At 46.0% G+C, this 13,925-nt stretch overlaps 1 protein-coding gene across 1 annotated transcript in view; it reads left to right on the forward strand.

Annotated features, from left to right (window-relative positions):
* Positions 1-13,925, forward strand: part of MYOM3 (myomesin 3) — a 310,945-nt gene that overhangs the window by 242,574 nt on the left and 54,446 nt on the right. Inside the window, exons 23-24 of the mRNA XM_073572698.1 lie at positions 6,440-6,484; positions 9,589-9,725. Coding sequence (XP_073428799.1) covers positions 6,440-6,484; positions 9,589-9,725 — 182 coding nt within the window. The remainder of the gene's footprint in view (positions 1-6,439; positions 6,485-9,588; positions 9,726-13,925) is intronic.

Consider the following 13,925-nt stretch of genomic DNA (forward strand, 5'->3'; position numbering starts at 1 on the left):
TTCATTCTGTCCCGTGCTTTCTCGAGAGCGGTTTTGGTCTCCTGCCATACCCTGGAGAACTCCACAGACTGAGAATCGGCAGCAGGTATCCCCGAGACAGGAAGTACCGGTAGAGGCACATTGGGATGCTGTCCAAAGACGATGAAGAAAGGAGACTTGGTAGACGATTCACTGGAGTGATTATTGTAGGCGAACTCAGCCCAAGGAAGTAGACCGACCCAGTCATTCTGATGAGCATTAGAAAAATACCGGAGGTAGGATGTAAGGATCTGGTTGGTACGTTCCACCTGTCCATTGGTTTGGGGGTGATAGGCGGAAGAGAATCCAATGACACTTTCATGAGTCCGCATAGAGCTCTCCAGAATCGGGAGGTGAATTGGACCCCTCTGTCTGACACGATGTGCTGGGGGAAGCCGTGAATCCTGAAGATATGGGAAATGAAGATCTTCGCCAAGTCAGGAGCAGAGGGTAGTCCGGGAAGAGGAATGAAGTGGGCCATCTTTGAAAATCGGTCTGCAACCACCAAGACCATAGTACAACCGGAAGAACAAGGCAGATCAGTAATGAAATCCATGGCTATGTGCTGCCATGTAGCCGACGGAACGGGAAGCGGGAACAGAAGACCGGAGGGTGGTTGTCTGGGTATCTTGTTCTGGGCACAGGACGGGCAAGATGCTACAAAGTCTTTAACATTCTGGGAGAGTGAAGGCCACCAATAATGGTGAGAGATTAAGTCTAAAGTCTTTTTGACACCAATGTGGCCCGCAATCTTGGACGAATGTCCCCAATTTAGCACTCGTTTTCGGTTATTCTCCGCCACAAAGGTTCTTCTCGGAGGTAACGTGGTTAACTTGACAGGAGCCACAGTAATTACTTTGGATATATCAATGATATGGGAGGGTTCCTCCTCTGCATCAGATGACAGGAATGATCTTGACAACGCATCCGCTCTAACGTTCTTATCGCCGGGCCGAAAATGTAGCTCAAAGTCAAAGCGGGCGAAGAATAGGGACCACCTGGCTTGCCGAGGATTGAGCCTCTGTGCAGACTGGATGTACGCCAGGTTCTTATGGTCCGTGAAGATCTTGAATGGATGTATGGCACCTTCCAGTAAGTACCTCCACTCCTCCAAGGCCAACTTAATGGCCAATAGCTCTTTGTCGCCAATGGAGTAGTTCTGTTCAGTGGAGGAAAATACTTTTTAGAAAAGAAGCCACAGGTGACATAACGTCCAGAAGAGGATTTCTGCAGAAGGACTGCGCCAGCCCCAGTAGAGGATGCGTCCACCTCGAGAGTGAAAGGTCTACTAACCTCAGGTCGGTGAAGCGCCGGAGCAGCGGCGAAGGCTTGTTTCAATGACTAGAAGGCCTCTTCAGCCTCAGAGGGCCAAGCCTTTGGGTTAGCTCCCTTGCAGATAAGGGAAAAGATGGGGCGAACCAACGAGGAGAAATGAGGAACGAACTGTCGGTAGTAGTTCGCAAAACCAAGGAAGCGTTGGATTGCCTTCACCCCATGGGGCTGTGGCCAATCGAGGACGGCGGACACCTTTGCCGGATCCATGCGTAGACCTGATTCTGAGATAATGTACCCCAAGAATGGCAGGGACGTTTGCTCGAAGGCACATTTCTCGAGCTTGGCATAAAGGCGGTTCTCCCTCAGGTGCTGGAGGACTTGACGCACGTTCTTTCTGTGGGCGGAGAGGTCTGGAGAAAAAACGAGGATGTCATCCAGATAGACTACCACGCAGGAGTACAGAATATCCCAGAAGATATCATTCACGAACTCCTGGAACACCGCTGGGGCATTGCAGAGGCCGAAGGGCATTACCAAGTACTCGTAGTGACCGTCTCTGGTGTTAAAGGCGGTCTTCCACTCATCCCCGGAACGAATGCGGATCAAGTTGTAGGCCCCACGAAGATCCAGTTTAGTGAAAATCCGAGCTCCTCTAAGTCGGTCAAAGAGCTCCAGGATCAATGGCAATGAGTACTTGTTCTTGACCGTGATATTGTTCAGGCTTCGGTAGTCTATGCAAGGACGGAGGGAGCCGTCCTTCTTTTTTACAAAGAAAAATCCCGCTCCCGCGGGCGAGGAGGACTTACGGATAAAACCTCTCACAAGGTTCTCCTGGATATAGTCAGACATAGCTTGGGTCTCAGCAGGGGATAGCGGGTATATCCTACCCCTGGGTGGCGTAGAACCAGGAATGAGGTCAATTGGACAGTCATATGGCCGATGGAGGGGCAGAGTCTCGGCCTCCTTCTTGTCGAAGACATCTGCAAAGGACCAGTAAGCCGACGACAGACCTGTAGGTGCCGGGGATGGACCAGCAGAGTTCATCGGACGGATGGGCAACAGGCACTTCTCCTGACAGAACGGTCCCCACCGGAGTATCTCGCCCGACCGCCAGTCCAGGGTTGGCTCATGAGTCCGTAGCCAAGGGAGACCTAGAAGAAGTGTGTAAGACATGGTAGATAAGACGAAGAAGGAGATCTTCTCCAGGTGCAGGGCTCCGATCTGCGGCTCGATCTCTTCGGTGGCCTGGGTAATGGTCTCCTGCATGGACGTACCATTGACCGAAACAATTGACCGAGGAGTCTCCAGGGATCTGACAGGAATCCGGTATTTTTTAACCGCCTCGAGTGTGATAAAATTCCCCTCCGCGCCAGAATCCAGAAAAGCCTCCTCAGAATAACGCTTGGCACCGAGATTCAATAATACGGACACGAGCAGGGGAGGAGAGGAATCACGTACACCTAGGGAAGCCTCTCCTATCAACCCTAGGCGGAGAAGTTTCCCGGCTTCTTGGAGCAGGAACGGAGGAGGTGAGAGGAGCTCCTCTCTCTGGCTAATTCACGGGCACGTTCCTGAAACCGCAGGTCAATGCGTGTCGCCAGAGAGATCAGATCCTCTAAAGAGGTGGGAGTATCCCGACCTGCCAGTACGTCTTTGAACCGAACGGACAGGCCACGCCAAAAGATCCCTACGAGAACCTCGTTGTTCCAACCGAGTTCGGAGGCCAAGGTACGAAAACGGATGGCATACTGTCCTACCGGTAGCGTACCCTGATGCAGGTTAAAGAGGGACTCGGTGATAGAGGCCAGCCGACCCGGCTCATCGAACACCTTGCGGAAGGTGTCCAAAAAGGTGGAAAGCTGAGAGACGAGTGGGCCATTGCGCTCCCAGAGGGGGTTCACCCACGCTAACGCCTCCCCCTCTAAGTGTGAAACAATAAAGGCAATTTGGGCACGCTCAGTGGGATAGTGCTGCGGCAAAAGCTCAAAATGTAACCGGCATTGGTTCAGAAATCCTCGACAAAACTTAGGGTCCCCGCTATATCGGGGTGGCTTGCCGAGGCGCGGCATCGGGTGCGGGGCCGAGGACTGAGCAGAAACGGATTGTATGGCCGACAAACGAGACTCCATGGATTTCAAAAAGGCCATAATCCTGGTCTGACTCTCCCGTAGGAACACCAGTTCCTTTTGGATGGAGGTGGTGGTACCAGCGGGGTCCATGGCCTGATTATACTGTGACGATTCCTGGAGTGGACCCTCTGGGTCGTGACACCAACCCTCCCAGGGCGAGCTGACCTAGTGAAGACCACCCCCTATACAGGGAGTGTCAGGGGCAAGCCCCAGGGGGTGAGGCACCACGACTGCTGGCACCAGGAGGCTGGCTCACAGGAGACACGAGTGGGTGAGTGTGTCTGCAGGAACGTGTGAAGCATGGACACGGGAACACGTGGTGTACAGAGACTTCGTTCGTCCGGGTGTGAGTGAAGCAGGATGCGTGCGAGGAGCACGTCAGAGCACTGAGTCAGGCAGCAGGTGTGCCAGGAGGTGTAACAGAGTACAGGAGCAGGGTGTGTGCCAGAGGGCACAACTGAGCATAAGACAGAGCGCAGGATTGGTACGTGTGCCAGGAGGCACAACAGAGTAAGAGACTGAGTACAGGATCAGAGCATGTGCCAGGAGGCACAACAGAGTATGAGACAAAGCACAGGGTCCGAGTGTGTGCCAGGAGGCACAATTGAGTATAAGACAGAGCACGGAATCAGAGTGTGTGCCAGGAGGCACAACTGAGTATAAGACAGAGCACGGAATCAGAGTGTGTGCCAGGAGGCACAACTGAGGATGAGACAGAGTACAGGGTAAGAGCATGTGCCAGGAGGCACAACCGAGTATGAGACAGAGTACAGGGTCAGAGCGTGTGCCAGGAAGCACAACCGAGTACAAAGCAGAGTGCAGATTCAGAGCGTGTGCCAAGAGGCACAACAGAGTGCAAGGCAGGGGACCTGAATACAGCGCACAGCCAGGCAGGGACACGGCAGACCAAGCCAGGAAGCACAACAATAATCAGGCACCTCCCCTAGGGGGAGGTCGTCTGATATAGCACATGACTACTACTGGTTCCGGGTCAGGACCTAGCCAGAAAGCACATGACCACTACAGGTTCCGGGTCAGGTCCTCCATTACCATAGAGAGGACCGAGCCCTATACAGCACTGACAGGAGCGCGCAAGCGTGACATGTAGGAGGAGACCCGGGGACGAGAGCTGCGCGTGCTCACCCGACGGGACCCCCGGAGTGACCGCGGCTCCGGAAGAGATGACGTCAGGGCCGAGGTCCCGCCCCCAGGTGAGCACGGCGTGACACCTCCCAGTAACATTCGGGTTTCAGTCATGGGAGCGATGCCAGCGCAGTTTCAGTCACCGCTCTGTGTATAGATTGTGACAGCTATAACGGCACCCCTACTCTGACTGACTGACAGCAGCTTAGAATTAGGGCCAACTGTCAGTCACTGCAGGGGACGTGGCTACAGTCGCTGCTCTATATATACAGAGCGCTGCCACCATGACTGAAATCCGAATGTTACCGGGAGGAATAAAGCTCATTTCCTCCCGGCAGCGCGGGTCTAAGTTCTGGCACAGGGCAGGTTCAGAACGCTATTAACCAGCACATTAACCCTATATCTGTGGTAATAGGTACGCAGGGTGCAGTGACGAGATGCGAGACAGATATGACTTTAAATGTTAACTTTTATAGATAAATGCCATTAGGGCTATTGTTACGCAACCAACAGAATAACAGTAGTTGTCCTCGCAGGGAGCCAATACACATAAACAAGGATTGGGCGAACACGACTAATCCGGCAAAGACCGGTCACTATAGGGCAGCGGAAAGGCCGACTACGGGTCCTTAGTCACTATGTATCACTTATCCGTCCTGACGTCCCTCGGCGTTCTGTTCCACGGTGTGTCTGCGTTGCAGCCACTGGGCCCAGCCACTGAAGATCTGACGTAGTCTTCGGGTGTTCCGACGCCCAGGAAGAGCAGAGGCACAACAGGCCCGCGGAGAGTTCTTTGGCGGGATGTCCCCCAGCGGAGGCAGCGGGATACCGCTTGGGGGTGGGAGAGTGGAGGTCGCAACTCCATGACAGGGACTGGCAGCGGCGGTGATAAGTGGTGGTTGATAGGCCACAGGCGCAGTCTGCGGCCGCACTGGAGGATCCGCAGCGGGCACAGGCCCAGCTTCTACCCCAGACTGGAGCGGTGGCAGCTGCGGGCGGCAAAGGAGGAGTCACCACCATGGTAGGGAGTGAAGCGGCGGTGGCTGCGGGCAGCAACGAGTAGGCCGCAGCCGAGAGCTGGAATCAGGCAGCAGTCTTCTTTTGTCGGTTAGCTCGGCGCCGTCTCACTGCGGTCCACCGAGAGTCTTCCTCCTGTCGCTGTCCTCCTCTCTGGTAGCTGCTCGTGGCTCTCGCTCTCTGGCCCTCACCAAGTCTCCACCTCCTTCTCTCTCGTTCTGCTGACTCACACAATCTGGCCCTCTCCGCCCCTCTTCTCTGGACTCCTCCCCCAACTGCCCTGTCAGTCTCAGCGGTCCATCCCCTAGCTCTGCTCCCTGGAAACAGATATCCTAGGAACCTAGAAGATGGTCCCCTCGTTTCTGGCCCGGGTACTCGGCGGAGGCCTCCCCCCCTACATATCTGCAGGTTAATAGCATTTTTTGAAATTACAGGTTCTCATTAATAACCAGACTGCATTGCAGATAGTGAAGTAAGGGTGAAATCTGGTTAATAAAATTGTGGATTATCTACGAATATGGTATAGTGAGACAGATCAAATCTATTACCAGGAAAGAACTTGGTGAAGTGGGGAATAAGCGGTGCGGCTCAGGAGTTTGACCCAGGGGTCGTTTGTAATGAATTGATACATTTATTTTACTATGATGTATGTAGAACTGTATGTATTGGGGAATAACATCAATAAAGTTATTAAAGAAATAAGAGGGCTTATATAAATATATATATATATATATATATATATATATATATATATATATATATATATGATTATATAAGGAATTATAAATGGCAATGCATATAACAAATCATTTTAAAACATTCATTTATTTTTTATGTTTTGTTTTCTATCTCTTTAGAGTTATCAGATTTGCTCCAAAAAAGCCATGATGTGCAACACCCTTGTAAGTATAAAGTAAGCCAGTATGCACAACACAATGTATTCAGCATGTCTCTGGAATCTCCATTTTTTTTCTATATTTTTTCCTTAAATGTATATTCCCATAGCCAAGATCCTATCCTAATATGTAGTAGGTGTAATAAGAATAATATTAGCAAATACCTCCAATTAGAAATATAGCAGACTTCTTCTGATTCACTATGTCAGTTACCCCATGTACAGGGCATTGCAGTAGCTTAGATATCCATGGTTACAACCACTAACAGCTAACTAACTGCAACTATATGAGTGGTTGTACACAGGGATAACTAAGCTACTGCAATGCCTTGCACATGGGGTAAGCGATATAGTGAATAGAAAGAACTACACTAGTCTTTAACCTCCCAATTGCCTATTGTAACTATTCTGTAATGCCTATAATAAACATATTCACAGCTGTAACATAGATCCACCTTGTGCAAAGAAATCAACTCTGACCTATCTGAGAGTGGACTCCAAAGAATTGCACTTATTTTTCCAGAGCATCCATCAGGGTCAAAATCGAATTGAGAGCAGTGTAATCACCACCTTGATCTCCATGGGAGAAACATTCTTAAATTCAGAATTTCATAGCTTTCTTATTAAATTGATGGCATCTATGGCAACTTTGATTTCCACTATAATTTATGACAATTTCTGGCATAAAAGACAGTAAATGTCCAGAGACTGTAGTTTGATATCCCTAAAGCTAGCATCACCCTAGCTATCCCTGCTCCATGGGTTACTTCTAATGGTGGATATGCCAGGGCCACGTACCTTGCTGACTCCTGAATCAGCCCATATCTGTCCCCACTCCCTCACAGGGAAGTAGGGAGTAGTTGTATGTAAGAATACACAAACCACACTAACCAGGGAATACATTCAGAGATAAATGAAAATACCAATCATGCAAATATGCACTCACAAACAAAAGAGAAGTAAACTGGAAAGTGAACAAGGAAGTAAAAGGAAGGAACACTGGGAAGTAAAAGGAAGGAACAATCAAGTAGGAGAGAATTAGTTATGCACACAGACAACTCAAAAAACAACAGTCTTCAGAATAACACTCCAAACACCTCCTCCAAACACCTAAAACTCCACATCAGGCAGTATAAAACTAACTCTGGAAATCCAGATAGCCAGAGGCGAGTAGATATAGCTGAGGGAAGTGGCCAACACTGAACAGCCGAGCTCATCAAGCAGAAAAGCTTCAGAGACTCTCAACTCAACATATTTAACCCCTCCACTGATAGCAGAAACATGCACAGCTTAATATGATGGTAAAGTGCTTCTAATCAGTACAGGAATGTGCAGAATCAGACACCACAGTCTTCTGGCCCCTCTCTGTTGCATTAAACCCGTGACTGTAATCTTGTTGGTCTCTTGGAGGCCTCACGCCTCCTGCTAATACTCGCCCCCTTTTTTCAAAAGTGGCAAGAAGGTTTAAAAACTTACACATTTTTGTGCTAAGCATATGTGCCTCAAAATTGGTGAAGTTTTGCAGTAAAAAAAAAAAACTAGCACAAGTCATTTATTAATCTGTTCCACAAACTATTCTTCATTTTTTACAGCGTGACAGATAATACAGTTATTATAATGGGATGAACTTCATCTGTAACAATGTTTAGGCAACTCCAATTGTCAAAGTAAAATTCACATAACTGCCCAGAACCAAGATTTCCTAGCAGTATATTCCCTAGAACATACTCGTACGTTGTCTTCTTCCTATGGTACATCCTGGTGCTATCTATTCGTTGTGAAGCATAATACCCAACCTTCCATATGATGTGAAAAAAACGTGAGTCATCATCAGACCAGGCCATCTTCTTCCATTGCTTCATGGTCCTGGTCTGATGCTCATGTGTCCACTTCTTGCAGCCTAGTTAGTGTCATAGGAACTTTAACTAGTTTTTGACTAACCATTCCCAAATTCAGCAAGCTCATCTTTCTATCATAACCAGCATTAAATCTAAGCTACAGAAGCTTTTCCATCAAATTGGACCAGTCAGGTTAGGCATCCATGGGAGCAGTTCACTGACTATTTCACACATCAGCTTCTAGTACTGATTGGTCACTTGTTCCTTAAAGGGAATCTGTCACCCCTTTTTGGAGATATCATGTAATGATATCATTCAATTGTGTGTCACATGAGGATTCTCTTAGTACTTTTGCTTCCCCCTGACCCCGCACCTTTCATGCATAAATACCTTTTTCATATCGGTTCAGATGTATGTAAACTGCCGCTGTCCGGTCCGCTGGGCGGGGCTTATTCAACTGCTCCCCCTCCCTCTCTTGCTCTACACAAGAAGAAATGCGTAGAGCAAGACAGGGAGGGGGGAGCAGTTGAATAAGCCCCGCCCAGCGGACCGGACACCGGCAGTTTACATACCGTACATCTGAACCGATATAAAAAAGGTATTAATGCATGAAAGGTGCAGGGTCAGGGGGAAGCAAAAGTACTAAGAGAATCCTTATGTGACACACAATTGAATGATATCATTATATGATATCTCAAAAAAGGGGTGACAGATTCCCTTTAATATATCTAAAGGTACTGTCACACTTAGCGATGCACCAGCGATCCCGACCACGATATGACGCTGTCAGGATCGCTGGTACATCGCTAAGTGGTTGCTAGTGAGCTGCCACACAGGCAGATCTCACTAGCGACATCGCTGGGGACGGGGATCGCTACTTACCTGTCACACTAGGCGATCCTGACGTCCTCCCGCCCGACTCCACGCTCGTTGCTCGTCTCTCCACAGGAAGCGCCGCAGGAAGCTGACGACGAGAAACAGTCCTGGACTTTCTCGCGCAATCAGCGATAACCAGCGGGGGGGAGCAGGTTGTAGGTAAGTATCACACACAGCGATATCGCTAGCAATATCGCTATAATGTCACAAGTTATAGCGATATCGCTTAGTGTGACAGTACCTTTACTCTTTGTCAGGAGACATTGCTGTAACAATATAATCAAAGTTATTCACTTTACCGGTCACTGGTGCTCATATTATGACTGACCTATGTATATAGCATAGAACATGAAATTTAATGGCATAACATGATATCATATCATGGTAATATTTCCAGTGATACAAAAAATATCAGGATGGAATGCGGAAGTGCTGGAGAATGGGGATGTGCGGCTCTGGTTAGAAGTGGAAAAACTGTCCTCTGATGCAGAATTAGAAATGATTCTTAATGACCAAGTCATTGGCAATACAGCGGTATGTTTTCTTAACCTTTACTTATATCTATGTATAGTCCATGATGATTTTTTTTTGTTGCTGTGTGAATGCTTATTTCACCTTTATTTATGTTTCTGTTATTACTCCGTAGACCACATTTCCAAAACCACGCCATTAAAATAAAATCATATTTTGATACATACCTGTCACACTCTCATTATATTAGCAGCCATAAAGGAAACATAGCATAGTCTTCAGAAATCACATTTTAGCATTTGTACCACCCACATAATAGCCAACAATTCCCACATAAAAACAGAACATAATAATTCCACTGGTGGCAACATGATAGAATAAACAGTGACTACATAATAGCAGATGCTTTATACCAATAACAACCACCACATTGTCAACATAACAACAAATATACTTTAGTACCAGCAACATAACAGAAGTAACATATTAATAATGCAGCCACCAAAAAAACAGGAACTCTCCCTACAAAATATTGCAATGCCCACTTATTATCAAAGATATATAGCTAGGTCATATATATGACTCCATGTCAGCCATTTCCAGTGTCGTAGACCAATTTGTAAGATAAGTATAACTAAAATATGAAATATCCCTTGAAAGTAATAGATTTAAACAACCTAAAACTCATATTCTGTAAAGTAACTCTGTTTATAAAAGTTGGGAAATTTTAATAGGGCTTCCACAGATGACTTTGCGATAGCCACTCCATTTATCAGGTCCCATAACAACCTTGGTTTTCACCTTTTAAGTCCTGTGCACTGATGTGGACTTAAACAGGGGTCTGTGGTTTGGATCCTGAAAGGGACTCCTTGCTGGTGGAACGGGCTGGCAGAGAAGGGGTATAAGCTGGGCCACAACCAGAGAAGTTAGAAACCAAGTAACAATCATCAGGCAAGATGTCAAGCAATCTGAGGTCAGCACCTGAATAACACAGAGGATCAGAGGTATAATCTATAACTAACAGGCAATTAGAAGCATTACAAGACCCAAAATATAACACAGAGCTGTTGCATTATTGACCCGCATCACCCACATCATAGGCATGGTGGCGCCCGACGACAAAATCAGAAGCAGAATGAGCATGCACAGACACGGATGTAACATATTCAACGAACTAAAAATATTTTAAAACCTACAAGCCCTGATGCAACCAAAATATACTGTATTAAAAAATGTAAATGCTTTGTTATTTCCGAGACTATCCACAAGCATCATAAAAACACACAGACCCAACAGCCAATGAAGACAATATGGAAGAGTGGAGAACATGAAATCACAATACTAATTGATCTATTTAGGTCAATAGTCACTATGAGTATGATAAACTTCCATAAAAGCTGAAAATACAGTATTCACATATAAGCTCAATTCACAGCCATGTAAGCAACATCCATATAATGATGCACAATTAAAGAATCTAATCAAAATTGGGCAGTAGATACAAAATATCTATTAAATATTGTAGTGCAGCGGGGGTTGGTTCAGTGTGATAGACAGTGACCATGGGAAAAGTTCACAGCAAACGCGTTTAATGTCCACACTTACACAGTGTACAGCATACGGTATCCTCCAGATTGCAGCCAGGAAAAAAAACAGTCCATAAGAGTCCGGTTGCTGAGGGCGACGCCACCGCCGTATATTGCTGCGGGGTGCCAGGAGTTTGCTCTGCTGGCTCTGTGTTATCTCACACAGGATGAGCTTCTGCAGAGACGACTGCTCCACAAGCTGCAAACGCCAAACTGACAGCCCCAAACCCTTGCTGCAAGGCTTTTTTTAAACTGGAATCTGTGGCCATAGGCCACTTGCAAGACCCGGCCTGGAGGAAACGGACCACCCCGCTACCTTCCTGTAGTCTGTTTAAAAAATAAAATCCCATAACGGGTTTTCCTTAACAGTGCCTTGGCCAAATAGCTTGACCAGGTCCATGCTTACTTTTATTTTGTCTTGTGACTCACAGGCGCCCTGCTGTGACCACAAGGCACTCCAGCAGGTCTAATAGGACTCCGTCCGCATCCTGGGTCCCCCTCCCTGCCTCACAATATGTATCATATCAAAAGTAACAATGTGCTAAAGAGTGAATATAGCCCCCTGATTGGGGGATGTAATAAATATGAAACAAAAGAAAGTTCTGCTAAATCAGACTTCAAAGTCAAATTACCGTCAAACGTAGGCTAAATGGCTGTATAAGGGTAAATTCACACTAGGCATTTTTTCAGCGTTTTTTTATCTACAGCAAAACCTGATCTCTTTGCAGGAAGGAAGCTGCAGAAAAAAACATGTTTTCATTGGTTTTTCTTGCGTTTTTTGTGGCATTTTTTATGCTTTTTTTGTGGAGGTTTTGGCATGCTAGATCTGTCTCTTGTGCATGCTGATAAAGTTTAGTGTTGAAAAAAGTCCTATTCCATAGAATCAGGTTTTGACATGAAAAAATGCAGCAAAACATGATACCTGCTTTTCTTAGCATTTTTTCACCACCCATTCAAGTCAATGAGGGGGTACAAAACACTGACAAAAGGGTGAAACAAGTGACATGCTCTATGTCCAAACAAAAATGCAAAGCACAAAATCCTGATAACAAAAAAACAATGTGTGTACATGTGATTTCTGAAATCTCATAGACTTTGCTGGTACTCTAAAACACAGCTGAAAATTAGTAAAAAAAATGCATAGAAAAGCTGCAGCAAAAATGCCACATGTGAACCTAGACTTAAGCAAACCTGGATCTAAATGTGCAGCCTAAAACGAGAATCAATTTATTGGCACATATACGGGATGGGCAATTTATATGGCTACACCTAAATAAAATGGGAATGTTTGGTGATATCAACTTCCTGTTTGTGGCACATTAGTATATGGAAGAGGGAAAACTTGGGTGGTGACCATGGCGGCCATTTTGCAGTCGGCCATTTTGGATCCAACTTTATTTTTTCCAATGGGAAGAGGGTCATGTGACACATCAAACTTATTGAGAATTTCACAAGAAAAACAATGGTGTGCTTGGTTTTAACATAACTTTATTCTTTCATGATTTATTTATTTAAAATGTGTTCAAAGTGCTGCACATTGTGTTGGATTGTCAATGCAACCCTCTGCTCCCACTCTTGACACACTGACAGCAACAGGAGAAATGCTAGTCTAAGGGAGTCATATTCCTTGTAGGAATGCTCGGACCTGACACCCATAATGTGGTGGTACACCATCTTGCTGGAAAAACTCAGGGAACACGTCAACTTCAGTGCATAAAAAAGGGAAACACATCATCATGTAGCAATTTCAGATATCCAGTGGCACTGAGGTTTCCATTGATGAAGAATGGCCCCACTACCTTTTTTTGTACTCCATATACCACACCATACCATCAATTATGGATGTCAGGTTGGAGCATTCCTACATGAACAGTTTTGTAAATAAATCATGAAAGAATAAAGTTACGTTAAAACCAAGCACACCATTGCTTTTCTTGTGAAATTCTCAATAGGTTTGATGTCACATGACCCTCTTCCCATAGAAAAAAATAGTTGGTTCCAAAATGGCAGACTTCAAAACGGCCGCCACAGTCACCATTTATCTTGAAAAGTTTTCCCCCTCCCATATACTAATGTGCCACAAACAGGAAGTTGATATCACCATCCATTCCCATTTTATTTAGGTGCATCCATATAAATGGCCCACCCTGTATACTGTATTTAGATAATATAACAATTTTGTACAAAAAGCGAAAGTACAGGCTCAGTGAATAGTTGACCATCATATAAAAAATCATATCTACTGACCTGGGCAAGGCATGCTGTTGTAATGAGTCCTTCAATTTGGTCTCCCATGCATGTGTCTTTCTCTACTCTCATAGTGACTGTTGACCAAAATAAATCATATTGTGATTTTATCTCTGTAAAATAATTTAAAGCTTCACTCCAGGGTTTTTTTTATTTCAGAGATGGAGTGGTGTCACTAATTTAAGTTTCCTGCCCATAGCATTATACTCAGGAACCACTGTCTTCATCTGTTATCAGCTCTGGTCATGTCTTCTGCAAATTGTGACCTACCGGATATCTCAAGAGTTTGCTGGAGTGATCCAGAAATCACAACTCTGTGTAAGCCACAACTCTATGTAAGTCTATGAGAGGCAGAACGAGGCTGTCATACACTCACATTGAGAACTTGTGAAAATTACCTCTGATTTCCAGTCAGTCAACAGCTGTGGTC

This window comes from Dendrobates tinctorius, unplaced genomic scaffold (assembly GCF_039654945.1).
Source record: "Dendrobates tinctorius isolate UK_male_01 unplaced genomic scaffold, ASM3965494v1 ptg000007l, whole genome shotgun sequence".
In the NCBI taxonomy this organism is placed as follows: Eukaryota; Metazoa; Chordata; class Amphibia; order Anura; family Dendrobatidae; genus Dendrobates; species Dendrobates tinctorius.